At 44.2% G+C, this 13,805-nt stretch overlaps 1 protein-coding gene across 3 annotated transcripts in view; it reads right to left on the bottom strand.

Moving 5' to 3' along the window:
- Positions 1-464: 464 nt before the first annotated feature.
- Positions 465-13,805, bottom strand: part of DYNC2I1 (dynein 2 intermediate chain 1) — a 59,949-nt gene continuing 46,608 nt past the window's right edge. For all 3 annotated transcript variants that reach the window (XM_040984355.1, XM_040984354.1, XM_040984353.1), the window contains 5 exons: positions 13,636-13,696; positions 11,048-11,147; positions 10,761-10,892; positions 4,562-4,785; positions 465-882 (listed from right to left, as the gene is read on the bottom strand). In XM_040984355.1, the coding sequence (XP_040840289.1) occupies positions 684-882; positions 4,562-4,785; positions 10,761-10,892; positions 11,048-11,147; positions 13,636-13,696 (716 nt within the window). In that variant the 3' untranslated portion in view covers positions 465-683. The remainder of the gene's footprint in view (positions 883-4,561; positions 4,786-10,760; positions 10,893-11,047; positions 11,148-13,635; positions 13,697-13,805) is intronic.

Raw genomic sequence — 13,805 nt, forward strand, 5'->3', positions numbered from 1 at the left:
TCTCCAGCTCTGAGAAGCATTTCTGCTCTTTGTACATTACCCAGCCCACGGCTCTTTGTCGTAAAAGCACCGTCTATTTCCATATTTAAGCTACAAGATTCAAGAGGCTTTACTTACTTGTATTGCTTCTTCAGGAACACAATTTTCAATACTAATGTATAATAGCAAATGTGTCTGACTCAACTCCTCGTGACAGTCGGACAATGCTCAAGATGCCCAGCAAGGGGGTTAAGAAAACACAGCTGGCAGAGGTCGCTTCAATGAAGTCACTCCTTTTAATTTAGACATATGCATATATATCATTCCACATATGAGTAAGAAAATAGTTCATTAAAATACGTTTTCATCACGGTGGGCTGGTCAAAATCCAATAATGAATGTGCCAGAATTGTCAATGTATTGTAACTTTTACCAGAGATATTATCAGAAAAGAACATATTGGACATGACTCAGTATTTCCTTTGAAGTTTAGTGTATACTATGATGTTCACTCATTTCTGTTCAAAAATAGTGATTTATTTACCAGGAATATCAAAGTAATATTCTTGTAAAGTAAATTATGTACAGAATATACATGTTCTATGTACAGAAACACAAGGTCACACAGATGTAAGATTATCCACCTTATAATTTCGTCTCTTCAGATTAAGGTCACTACATCAGCACGGCCTGTGGAACGCCTGTCACGTCCGTAACGTTCCCCGTTTCCACAGGGTTTCCTGCAGCAGCAGACGCAGCCTGGCCGGCTCGTCCTCCTCTGGGCTTGTCCACTGCCTCTTCAGGTACTGAATATCAATGGTGCCGGAGGCCCTGGCCAGCACCAGGGCCAAGAAGCTGCTGCTGCCCTTCTCTGGCTCCCCCATGATGGTCATGGCCACGAGCCTGTGGGCGAGAGGGGCAAGCAAAGCGCGTGATGTACTTGTACGAGGCTTCCCGTCACACCTCAATCTCCCCAAAACCTGTCTTGCAAGGGAAGGGTAAAATGGAAGAGAGATTACAAATGTCAACAGTCAAAATAAATCATCAGACCAGGAATAAATAAATATAAGAAAATCTACCCAAAAAGATGTACTTCTGCATCCCAGAGGTCTGCGGGACCAACCCCTTCACAGAGGCGATCAGTGAAGATATGCGACTCTGAGAGGCTGAGAACTCTGGCCCGTCACACAGTCAAGAGTGAACACTTCTCCCAACAAAGCTTTCACGTGAATCCAGACAGGCCCTCCCTGGAGCCTCCGGCAGCAGCGTCCCAGAAGGAGGTTTTTTGGTGCCCTGTCCTCATCCTCCTCTCTCCCCCAGAGCAGAAGGCCAACAGTTAAATGTCACTGCTCAGAAATATGCACAGACAGTCTACACTAACCCCCTGGCCTCTGGACACCTCCTTCAACAGTCTCCTCTGGGTAAAAGGTAACCCCATCCACCCAGCAAGTACCCAAGCGAGAAACACCACTGTTTCCCAGAGGCCATCCCCACAGGGAGATCGTCCCCTCCCCACGGCTGATAGACTCAAAACATACAGCCAGTATTTTTGTTACCCCCACCCCCACTTAAATCCTATCCTTCCAGTAGGAGAGTATCTAGACTTCCAGGTGACCTCAGTAAACCTCCTGTTGACCCTCACACCTCTCCAAACCCACATCTCGCCAGCACCACAGCCTTCTTCCCAGCTTCAGGCACCTGCAGCTCTGGGGTATGCTTTCTCTCCCTGTGCCTCACAAAGATTCCTCCCAGCCCGCTTGTTCTAAAGTACCTCTTCTGCCCACCTCCCCTAACTCCTCCCACTCAGCCAGTGTCCCTGTCCCGCTGGCAACTGCAGCCTGCCCACACCAGCACAGTCAACCCTGGAGCCGGCTTGCTTGCTGTCCTGCCTAGGCAGGCCCTGGTGTTCTCCGCTGACACTACGCCGACATCTTGGCCCCAGTGTCCCCTTCTCATCAGGACCATCCTTCCCAACACCCTACTGTCCACCCTCCCGGCTCCTCACTATTCTAATGCTTCTGAAACCTTCCATGCTGTCTTGTCCCTCACCCATCTTGCCCAACCAAGCAAAGAGCAATTTGACTAGCTCAGTGCTCACTGATTGAATAATGGAGAGGCAGACTTTCTGGACCAACAAATGAGAAATACATTCTGTGTTTATACGTATTCATGGGATGAGCTTTGGGAGTAGTTTAATAATTAGAAAAATGTCAATATGCCCACCACTTGAATAACATAAATGTAACTCTCAGCATAAGTATATTAACATTCTGTCAAACCATGATCTGGTGTTCTGTCTTCTTAAACTTTACACAAGGGATTTCAGTTACATTTGGGAGTTGTTCTGGCCAATGAGAACTTTTAGGAAGAAATGTAAAATCTCAAGAACAAAATACATGTGAATAAACACTTAGCTAGCGAGAACTCATAATGAAATTCTATATAAAATTTCTACTTTGAAATAAAAAAACAAAGATAGAGAATCATTAAAATAAAAAATAAAAGAGTGTAAGGAAAATCTTTCTCTCTGTCTTTCCTCTCTGCAATTCTGCCTTTCCAATAAAAATTTAAAATTCAAAAATAGGATTATTAAAACTAATGCACTCTGCAAATCTGCCTTTCCAATAAAAATTTAAAATAAAAATTATTAAAACTAATGCAATTTGCTCATCTTCTTGTTGCATTCCACGGTTATTTCTTGTTACTTCTTGTTTCTTGTTGCATTCCACGGTTATTTCTTGTTACTTCTTGTTTCTTGTTGCATTCCATGGTTATTTCTTGTTACTTCTTGTTTCTTGTTGCATTCCATGGTTATTTCTTGTTACTTCTTGTTTCTTTTTGCATTCCATGGTTATTTCATTTCAGCGCCTTTTTTTTTTTGCTGTGAATTTTATCATTTCTCCCCTCCTGATCATTTTTTTTTTAATAGGTCCTTATGATGCATCACTAGATCATTTACTGGACACATTCTGATTATTTGTAAGCACCTGATATTATAAATGTCCATCGCAATACTGTTTTTCTTACTTCTCATGGGTTTTGATATTTTTGTTTTTATTTTCATTTATTCAAAAAAGTTTTTGTTATTATTAATTTCTTCAGGGACACACAGGCCATACAGTAGTGTGTTATCTAACTTCCTGTTGCCATAAGTTTTCTCTTCCATTCTCTTTTCAACTTTGTGTTATGATTTTTTCACTTAAAGGGATGTATACAAACTGTGTAACTGAGACTATCCTATCGAGATGTAAAGATATAATGCAGTATGCATCTCTACTTCCAAATCAAAGATAGACTCACAATGAAACTGTTAACTATATCTTGACAACAGGACGCTGGACTCTGCGTTGTCCATACCCACAATGTCAGCATACACTTCAACGGTGGCATGGTGGACTTAGGATTGTTCATGAAGCACTACGCATTATAATAACAGAGGGGAAGTCAGTAGGGGGAGGAGACTTGAGGGGAAGGGAAAATCCCAGAGCCTATGGAACTGCACCATAAAAAAAGAAAAACCTAATGCAAGTGATAATCTTCATGTCTTATATTCCCATCAGTGAATTTCACTTGAATTCATGTGAAGGCCATGGCAAGGGCACTGAAATGACCTGACTGTGAGATGGTTCAACATTAGTGTGAACATGCATGAATTATTTATTGTCACACTATTCCTTCTGTATCTAGCACCTACCGGATGCATAAAACTGACAAGTGAGGAGAAGCAAGAAGCTTACCAACACTTTCCTTCTGTACCAACAGAATCATGACAATGGGGAAACAGCACACATTTTTACTTCGCTAGACTATCTTGGCCTAAATAGAAAACGACCACATTTTAGAGTGGTTTTTACAGTATGCCCTGGCACTTGGAGCAGGAGTGAATCCACAGCCTGCACTGGGGTACCCAGGTTTGAGCTCCAGCCCTGCTCCGATTCCACTGTCCTGCCTCTGTGCTCCCCAGGAGGCAGAGGGGACGAGGGGATGGCTGACATCCTGGGGTCACTGCTGCCTGTGCAGGAGACCTGTACTGCCCACCTCCTGGTCCAGCCCCGCCCAGGCCCAGCTGTCAGGTGCATCTGAAGTGTGAGCCAATGGAGGGCAGCTCTCTCTGTGTCTTCCTCTACTCAAGAGACAGAAACTGAAAAATTTTAAAACTATTTAAGAACATTACGCAAATGTACGATACCAGGAGTGAGCTCTAACGCAGGCTGGATTCTGGGTGATGACTACATCCTGATGTAAGCGCATCAACTGTATTTTCATAACACATATTTGACATTAACTTTCCTGAGAAAAATTCTACAGAGATTTAAAACTTTTCCTATACCCAAATAAACTGATCTTTTCAATTCCACTTTCCATGAACTCATTCGAGTTTACTCTATATTAAATACAGCCACATTTAAAAGTGCAATGACTTAATGCATTAGATAAGTACCCCATTAATATACACACATATCATGTGTCAACTGCATTTTTAAGTTAAAAAGATAACTGTAATCAAAGAAAAGGAAAACCCTTGGTGATGCCTCTGCCTGCCTGCTGTGGTGAGTGGGGCGTTGCAAGCTTGGCTACTTACCTGTCAGGGGAGATGGACTGCCTGGCCACGGGACCCAGATCACTCTCGAGGAGGTCCCAGATGTAAACCCTGGATGCTTCATCCTGGACCAGGAACACAGCCGGCCTGGTTGGGGACCAATGCAGGCTGGTGACAGCACGGCCGTCGGTGCTGCCGTCCCACTGTGCCAAGGGGTGCTCGGAGGTCAGCTGGTGGAGCCTGATGCTGCCATCGGAGCAGCCAGCCTGTGACCAGGGAGATGACACAGCAAAAACAAACCAAAACGTCAAGTCCAGCACGTGTTATCTGTATGTCACCCAGACACACAGTGAATTTCGACACTTGGAAACCGGCCCCAAGGGGTTCACAAAAACCTTTCTCATTTTATTTCAAATGATCACAATGGAGAGATGGTATGTCATCAACTCGTTACTCAACATACTACTTTGGGCTAAGGATAAAATAATCACATTTTAAGGTGGCTTTAAAAATATTTTGTGGAGATAGATTTGGTGAATATCTAAATAAGCATTTTTTAAGATTTATTTATTTTTATTGGAAAGGCAGATGTACAGAAAGGAGGAGAGACAGAGAGGAAGATCTTTCGTCCGATGGTTCACTCCCCAAGCGGCCGCCATGGTCAGAGCTGAGCTGATCCAAAAGCAGGAGCCAGAGGCTTCCTCTAGGTCTCCCATGCAGGTGCAGGGTCCCAATGCTTTGGGCAGTTCTTCATTGCTTTCCCAGGCCACAAGCAGGGAGCTGGATGGGAAGTGGGGCAGCCGGGATTAGAACCAACGCCCTTATGGGATCGATCCTGTCATGTGCAAGGTTAACCAGGCTACTGTGCCAGGCCCCATTTTATTTTAAGTTGAATTGTCACTGATTCAGGCGAGGCCATTAAGATTGGTTCTATGGAAGTAAATAACTCACCATTTGAAATTCACACCTGCATCTATGATATGGGTATATATGCCCCTGGGGCTAAAATCTGCAAAAAACAAAACTTAGCAGGTTTAGTAACAAAAACTATATTATAGCTGATAAAGGGGAGGACTACTCCCAGCTCTCCTGAGCCGCCCACCTAGCCTGGCAGGTGCTCTCTTTCCATTAAACCATGTAATTTTGCTTGGCACAGTCTGAATGGCTGGGCACTCCCATTCTGGGTGGAGAAGTGCCATCTGTTCTGACAGTTGCCTTTCTGCCTGGCTTACCCTTCTGCCTCTCTGCCTCATCTCTCAGTGCTTCCACGCACAGACCAGAACCTGGTCCACTCATCCCACCAATGCATTTGGCAGAGAACCAGTGAACAGCAGCTGTGCACACAGCCCTGAGACAGGGCTCCCAGCCTACGCCACCTGTGGACTTGGCAGGACAACCTTCTCCAAGGCCACTCTCAGATACCACAGCAGAGACAAGAGATGAATGCCCACAGTCACCCCTACAGCCACACGTCAGCTCTGAAGAAAACAGGCAAGACAGAGTAGGAAGGTTATGAGTAACTTCTCTCGAGGGGAAAACACTGCGTGCAGTTAGACGTCAGCCTGTGAGCACATGACGAGCCAGCGAAAACAGGTTTCTGCGTCAGGCAACAGAGTAGCCTTGGAAGCCACTACAAGGTCCTGCCCCACTGGTGCCACCCCTCCCTCGAGAAGGGCACCCCAGGGGCATCACCCTGGTAATGCCAGGTGCACTGGCTAGTAAACCTTGAGAGGAATTCTGCCTATTTCACACCCAGGAAACCCTTTGTCCATCAGAGGGATTGGGGGGAAAGGAGAAACAGCAGAAGACCTGGACCCCATGCCCAGGAGCCCGCGGAGGAGCACAGATTGTGTGTGCAGCTCTCTGCACTTTCCTGAGACACCCACCGGCCTGCTAGGTGCATTCTCCTCATTACATTATGTAACCTGGCTTATCCCGATCTGAGTGGCTAGACACTGTCCCCCAGCTTCTATCCGGAGTGGTACTCAGCCCTTCTGATGAATGCCCTACCCCGTTAAACCTTGTTACTTTGCTTACCAATGAAAAGGGGGGGGGGAGCGGGTTGTTTTCATTCAAGGTATTTATTTAATCCTTCACATTAAAAAATAGCAATAAAATCAACAAAAACAGGAGTAAAATTCTAAGATGAAATAAAAACATATAAATTGGAAAACCTTCATCCTAAATAAAAAAAAACTTGGGCCCAGCGCGGTGGCGCAAGTGGTTAAAGGTCCTCGCCTTGCACGCCCGGGATCCCATATGGGCGCCGGTTCTAATCCTGGCAGCCCCGCTTCCCTTCCAGCTCCCTGCTTGTGGCCTGGGAAAGCAGTCGAGGACGGCCCAAAGCTTTGGGAACCTGCACCCGCGTGGGAGACCCGGAAGAGGCTCCTGGCTTCAGATCAGCATAGTATCGGCCCGTTGCGCTCACTTGGGGAGTGAATCATCGGACGGAAGATCTTCCTCTCTGTCTCTCCTCTCTGTATATCCGCCTTTCCAATGAAAAAATAATAAAAATAAATCTTTAAAAAAAAATTAAAAAAATAAAAAAAAAAACTTAACCTCCAAGGGAGTGGCACAAGAGCTAAGGCAAATGATTTCTGAACAAAATGCAGAAACAGTGCACCTTCTGACGCCACAGAACAACGCGCCCAGCTTAGCAGGTTTGTCACAAAGGCATGGAGGGCTATGTGTATCCCAAGATAGACCAAACAGGCTTATCCTAAATACCACTGCTAAGGGTCAGAGGCAGCCTGTGTGTCAGCATGGAGTTAGCGATGGGAGGGCACTCTGCAACCCTCAGCTGCACGCCAAGGCAGGTACAATGTCCTGCCCCAGCACACGGACCACTCCTTACTGCCCAGATCCTGCCTTCAGGATACTTTTCTCCACTAAAAACAGCCAGAACTCCCTGCAGAAATGGCCAATTCTGTGGTTACTGTACCAGAGAACAACAAAGGGCTTGCAGAACTGTATCGTAAGAATGTAAGTGCCAGCTGAAAGGAAGCCACTGGCCCAACCTGTGCAATTTGAGCAGCAGAATAAACACGGAAAGTGGATCATTACAGTCCTTTGCACGCAACAAAAAGCAACATGCCCAAATTCCTCCAATAAATGCAAAGGGGAAAAGGAGAGTTCTTCCTCATTGCGCAAAGTCAATCAGGAGGTGGGGAATTGATGACGGGGATCAGAAAATCAGCACCTGCCACTCAGCCCAAGAACAGACTCAGGCAGGAAACAGCAGTGGACAACTGAATCACCAGGCGACCATCTGAGTTTCAGAATACTAAGCGTGTTCACTTCTATGCACACGTTCTTTAGAAAGGGATGCCAGGAACCCCGCAGCTGCGGAAGCCACCCCACATGGCAGAGTTCACGTCATGCATGCTTGCACAGGTCAGTATCATCAGTCCCTCCCAAGATGCGTGTCACTTCGGAGCCATTCCAGCGAAAGGAATACAAAACTTGCTTGTCATCAGGCAAGCCCAAACTGAGGCCCAGTCTACAAAATCAGTATCCAATGGCCTGCAACATGCCAACACCATCAGAGGCTGAGAAACCCAATCTTCAAAATCCAGATCCAAAAGGGCCGAAGGCGGGGTTGGGGCAGTGGTGTAGCACACTAATCCTCTCCCTGTGGTACTGGGTCCTGTCCTGGCTTCTCTACTTCTGATCCAGCTCCCTACTAATAGCCTGGGAAAGCAGCAGAGGACAGTCTAGGTGCTCGGGCCCCTGCAGCCACATGGGTGACCTAGAAGAAGATCCTGGGTTTGACTAGGCCTGTGGCTACTGGCAGATATTTGGGGAATGAACCAGTGGATGGAAGATCTCTGTCTCTCCTCTTTCTCTGTAATTCTGACTTTCAAGTAAAATAAATAAATCTTCAAAAGCAAAACATAAACAAACTGAAGGCACACGAAAACTGGGATGCTGGTTTGCTTATGAGGGATGCTGCCGGGATGACGTGAGAGAGCTCTGTGAGAGCCATGTGTTACACACGAAGATCTTTCCCACGCTAACTTCCTGCGACAAGGGCTTGGCAGCTCCGCCACAGCCTTTCTGGGACACCACGGTTCTCCCACGCACGTTCATCACATGGCAGGCCCTCCCGCGATTGTTCCAGAAAGCCTGATGGTGAGTGTGACCGCTGATGACAAAACTCAAAATAAGCAAATGAAAAGAGTTTTAAGATTTTTATTGAAAATATTTTTAAAGTTATTTTTATTCATTCGCAAGAGCTACAGAGAGCGGGAAGAGAGGAGGACAGCGAGAGAGACAGACAGGCAGACAGACAGACACGGGGGGAGAGAATCTTCCATCCGCTGCTTCAGTCCCCAAATGGCTACAACGGCCAGAGCTGGGCCAGTCTGAAGCCAGGAGCCCAGAGCTTCCTCAGGATCTCCTAGGTAGCTAGGGTCCAAGTGCTTAGGTTACCTTCTACTGTCTTCCAGGCACACCAGCAGAGAGCGGAGTGAAAAGTGGGGAAGCTAGGACCAGAGCTGGTGCCCACATGGGATGCCAGCACCACAGGCAGCACTTTTACCTGCCATGACACAGTGCCAGCCCCTGACAGATTTATTTAATCTAAGTATGTCTCAATGATATAATTTCAGCATATAATTAACAGAAGTTTGAATAAGATATGTCACATTCTTTTGCTCATATCAATTTTTCAGAGTTTGGCAAGCATTTTATAATAACTCTAATAGCCACTTTCCAAGTGCCTAATAGCCAGCCACATGTAGTCTAAGTGCCAAACAGTTTAAGCACAATCTTGTGAAATATAAAGATGAATAAAATACCAACTCTGCCTTTAATAACATTAAAGTTGGTACAGATGCTGACACATAGTCTATAATATGCTTTAATTGCTATAATGTCGGACAAAGAACAATCTTTACCCTCAATCTCAAGTATGGATAAGTTGTAAAGATGAAATAAAAAAAAAAGGATAAGTAGGATAAATTAATGCCTTCATCTTGGCAGAACACTTAATTATTACTGTGACATTCAATCATTTTAATCAGTTTTAAGATGATTTTGTCTTCCCACCTAACCCTTATACTGACTGACCTTCAAGTCAGTTAAATTGGGGGGAGATAGGCCCAGTGTGACAGCTCAGTGGCTAAATCCTTGCCTTGCATATGCCACAATCACATACGGGCACCAGTTCACATCTTGGCTGCTCTGCTTCCCTTCCGGCTCCCTGCCTGTGGCCTGGGAAAGCAGTCGAAGACTGCTAAAAGCCTTGGGACCCCACACTTGCATGGGAGACCCGGAAGAGGCTCCTGGCTCCTGGCTCTGGAGCAGCTCAGGGCAAGCTGTGGCAGCCACTTGGGGAGTGAACCAGCAGACAGAAGATCTTTCTCTCTCTGTCTCCCCTTTTCTCTGTAAATCTGCCTTTCCAATAAAAATAAATAAATCTTAAAAAAAAAATAGGATGAGTTGTGTTGACACCAGGCCTTGGAGAAGAGGGGGTTAAAGGCTGCATGCCGCCACACACATACCCTGCAGTATATGTGTGCAGGGTGTAGACTGGCATTCTGCTTCAAAGCTCCCTCTACAACTCCCCTGTGGGTCACACACACTAAACCTTGACTGGGACTGTGTGGTTAAATAATAAAAGAACATTAAAAATTCTTTACACTAAGAATTTCTTCAACATTTTTGGTTGCAATGTTTTGATATTTCATAATTTGCTAAATTCTAAATAGTTTGCGATTAAACAAAGTACTTCTTAAGCAAGTTAAATTTTTAGGCACACTACATTTTTTTTAAATTTCTATTATTAATGTTGTATTTCTTCTTTGTAGATCACCAAGGCCTAATAAATCAACAACTTTATATTTTACCAACTAAAGTGTCTGCTCAGTAGGAAATAGTACCACTAAATTGTTTGCTTTACAAAATTGACTTTTTTGGGCCGAGCACAATAGCCCAGTGACTACATCCCCTGGGATTCCATATGGGCACCACTTTGTATCCCTGCTGCTCCACTTCCCATCCAGCTCCCTGCTTGCAGCCTGGGAAAGCAGTCGAAGATGACCCAAAGCCTTGGGACCCTGCACCTGCATGGGAGACCCTGAAGAAGCTCCTGGCTCCCGGTTTTGGATTGGCTCAGTTCCTGCCATTGCAGCCACTTAGGGAGTGAACCAGTGGATGGAAGAGCTTTCCCTCTATGTCTCTTTCTCTCTTTCTTTCTACCTTTCCAATTAAAAAAAAAAATAAGCATAGACTTTCTTACCAGGAATATTGGTTCTCCAAATGGTGAGAAATCAATCACATTAACTTTTACTGGTCTTATTCCATTTTGCTGAGATTTGAACAACTTGGGGGATACTTTCAAATCTTGTCTTGTTCCATGGCTTACAAGACCCTAGTAATAAGAAGATGACCAAGGGTGAATAAAAACAAATATTAAACATAAAGTTGAATAAAGCTATTATTACTAAATCATTTAATTATGATTATTTATCAGATAATTCTAGAAAAAAGAATGAGTAATAGAATGAAATTTAAAGTGTCACTCACCAAGTCTGTGCCAACAATAAAGTGATTTGGATCAGAAGGCAAGAATTTAATATTCAAAGTTTGTGTGGTTCCCCAGAAGTCACTGCCTCTATGGGAAAGACTGAAATAAACAAAAGCAAAAGCACATTGTTTCATGACCTTGGGAATAATGATGATATTAATACTTACTTAATACTATGTACAACAGGCCAGGTCACACTTTCTTATGCAATTTTAACCACTCTTTGCTGTTCTAGTATTGCATCTTGTTCATTTTTTTTCAACTATTGTCCTATTCTCTAATTCTTTCTTCAGCTATATCTAATTTACTATTTAAACATTTATTAAATTTAAAATTTCAGAGATAGGGCCCGGCGGCATGTCCTAGCAGCTAAAGTCCTCGCCTTGAACGTCCCGGGATCCCATATGGGCGCCAGTTCTAATCCCAGCAGCTCCACTTCCCATCCAGCTCCCTGCTTGTGGCCTGGGAAAGCAGTGGAGGACGGCCTAAAGCTTTGGGACCCTGCACCCACATGGGAGACCCGGAAGAAGTTCCTGGATCCTGGCTTCGGATCGGCATAGCATCAGCCGTTGTACTCACTTGGGGAGTGAATCATCGGACGGAAGATCTTCCTCTCTGTCTCTCCTCTCTGTATATCCGACTTTCCAATAAATAAATAAATCTTTTAAAAAAAAATTTTTTTTTCATAGAATAGTTTCATTTTGGGGAATGTTGCGTTTCCTTGTCTACCTCCTTATCAGAGCTTGCTATCTGTCCCTTTGTGCTGCAAAGCCTGACAAGCAGAACATACTCAACGAGGCTGGATAAAGTATAATGATCATGCGTGAATCTCAAGGAGGCTTCTGGGGGAAAACATGACATCAGATGCACTAAAGATGTTCCTTAAAAGAGTATGCAGTTAAGTAGAGGAGAAATCTATAATAAAAATATATACCTACGACACACAGCGTAAAGTGAGAAAAGCTACCGGGCTCAGTGCTCAGTGCAGTAGCCTAGTGGCTAAAGGCCTTGCCTTGCACATGCTGGGATCCTACATGGGCACCTGTTCGCATCCCAGAGGCCCTGCTTCCCATCCAGCTCCTTGGGAAAACAGCTGAGGATGGCCCAAAGCCTTGGGACCCTGCACTCATGTGGGAGACCCGGAAGAGGTTCCCGGCTCAGCTCTGACTGTTGCAGCCACTTGGGGAGTGATTGGCAGAAGAATTTCGTCTCTGTATATCTGAGCTTGCAATAAAAATAAATAAATCTTAAAAAAAAAAGTGAGAAGTTACTAAGCAAAACAAATGTCTTAAAAGACATTCATTGAGGAAACCACACTCACTGAGAAATCATGAGTGTCTGGCCTTGTAATGGAAGAGGACCTCAGAAAGGTTACAGAAAGACAGAAGCGAAAGGGAAGTTTACTTTGATGCAAAGTATTTCTCATACTCATTGCATGTTTTGTGAACTTTCTGAAGACCTCTCATATATTATACTACTTTTTTAAATATACAGGTTCACTTTTATAATTATGTTTCAATTGACTTTCCTAGCTATGAATTCGCTGACATACCCCAGAGGCATTTTGTGTGATGGAGGAATCAGGCTCAAAAACTTCTCAAAAATTGTAGCCTGAGTGCAATGCATGACAAGAAAAGATAACCTCAGGAAATAAATTAACAAGGAACATACGAATGGCACAAATAATGTCGTGCATTTAGTAACACTAAATGTCATTAAGCAATACGCATAAAACTAAAAATCTAGATCTTCAAAGTTTTATTTATCTAACTTATTTGAAAGGTGAAAAAGACAGAGGGACAAACAGGAAACTCCCATTCACTAGTTCATTCCTCCAAATGATTGAAATCTAAATTTCTTGGGAGAAAAACTCTGTCAATTCAATTTTTTTACCTCCTGAAGATGTACCCAGCCAGCATTTAAAGTGAACTAAAAATTACCCAAAGATGGAAGTCAGTGCAATGGCTCAACAGGCTAATCCTCCACCTTGCAGTGCCAGCATCCCATATGGGTGCCAGTTCATGTCCCAGCTGCTCCACCTCCTATCCAGTTCTCCATTTACAGCCTGGGGAAGCAGCAGAGGATTGTCCAAGTCTTTGGGACCCTGCACCCACATGGGAGACCCAGAAGCAGCTCTGGCTCCCATCTGTGAATCAGCTCAGCCCTGGCCATTGCAGCCATTAAAGAGTGAACCAGGAGATAGAACATCCATTCTTTTCTTTTCTTTTCTTTTCTTTTCTTTTCTTTTCTTTTCTTTTTCTTTTCTTTTCTTTTCTTTTCTTTTTCTTTTCTTTTCTTTCTTTCTTTCCTTTCTCTCTCTCTCTCTTTTTCTTTCCTTTCTCTTTCTCTTTCTCTCTCTCCATAAATTCTGTCTTTAGAATAAATAAGCCTTTCTTTAAAATCACCCAAAGAGTATAAATTTTTAAGATGAGTAACACATTACCAAAGAAGAAATGTGAGTTCTGTATTTGGAAGTTCTGTTTACCACACTGACTCATGAATAATGAACTGACTGAGCTGCACAATCACCACACGTGAACAAGCCCTTGTCTGGCTCTCTGTGTCCAGTGTCACGTGTCAGTCTCACCTGGCGCCCAGCTGGATGGCGGCACTGTGCACCAGCTTTATCCTCCCTCCGGGGAGCAGACCTGAAAGCCAAGCAGAGAGACACTTCTTCACAAACATTACTTACAGCAGCCTGGAATCATGTCCTATTTCTCAATATCTGTGCTAGGAAACAGCATCAGAATACAAATC

Source organism: Ochotona curzoniae, unplaced genomic scaffold (genome assembly GCF_017591425.1).
Source record: "Ochotona curzoniae isolate NIBS_2020 unplaced genomic scaffold, NIBS_Ocur_1.0 contig_4105, whole genome shotgun sequence".
Taxonomy (NCBI): Eukaryota; Metazoa; Chordata; class Mammalia; order Lagomorpha; family Ochotonidae; genus Ochotona; species Ochotona curzoniae.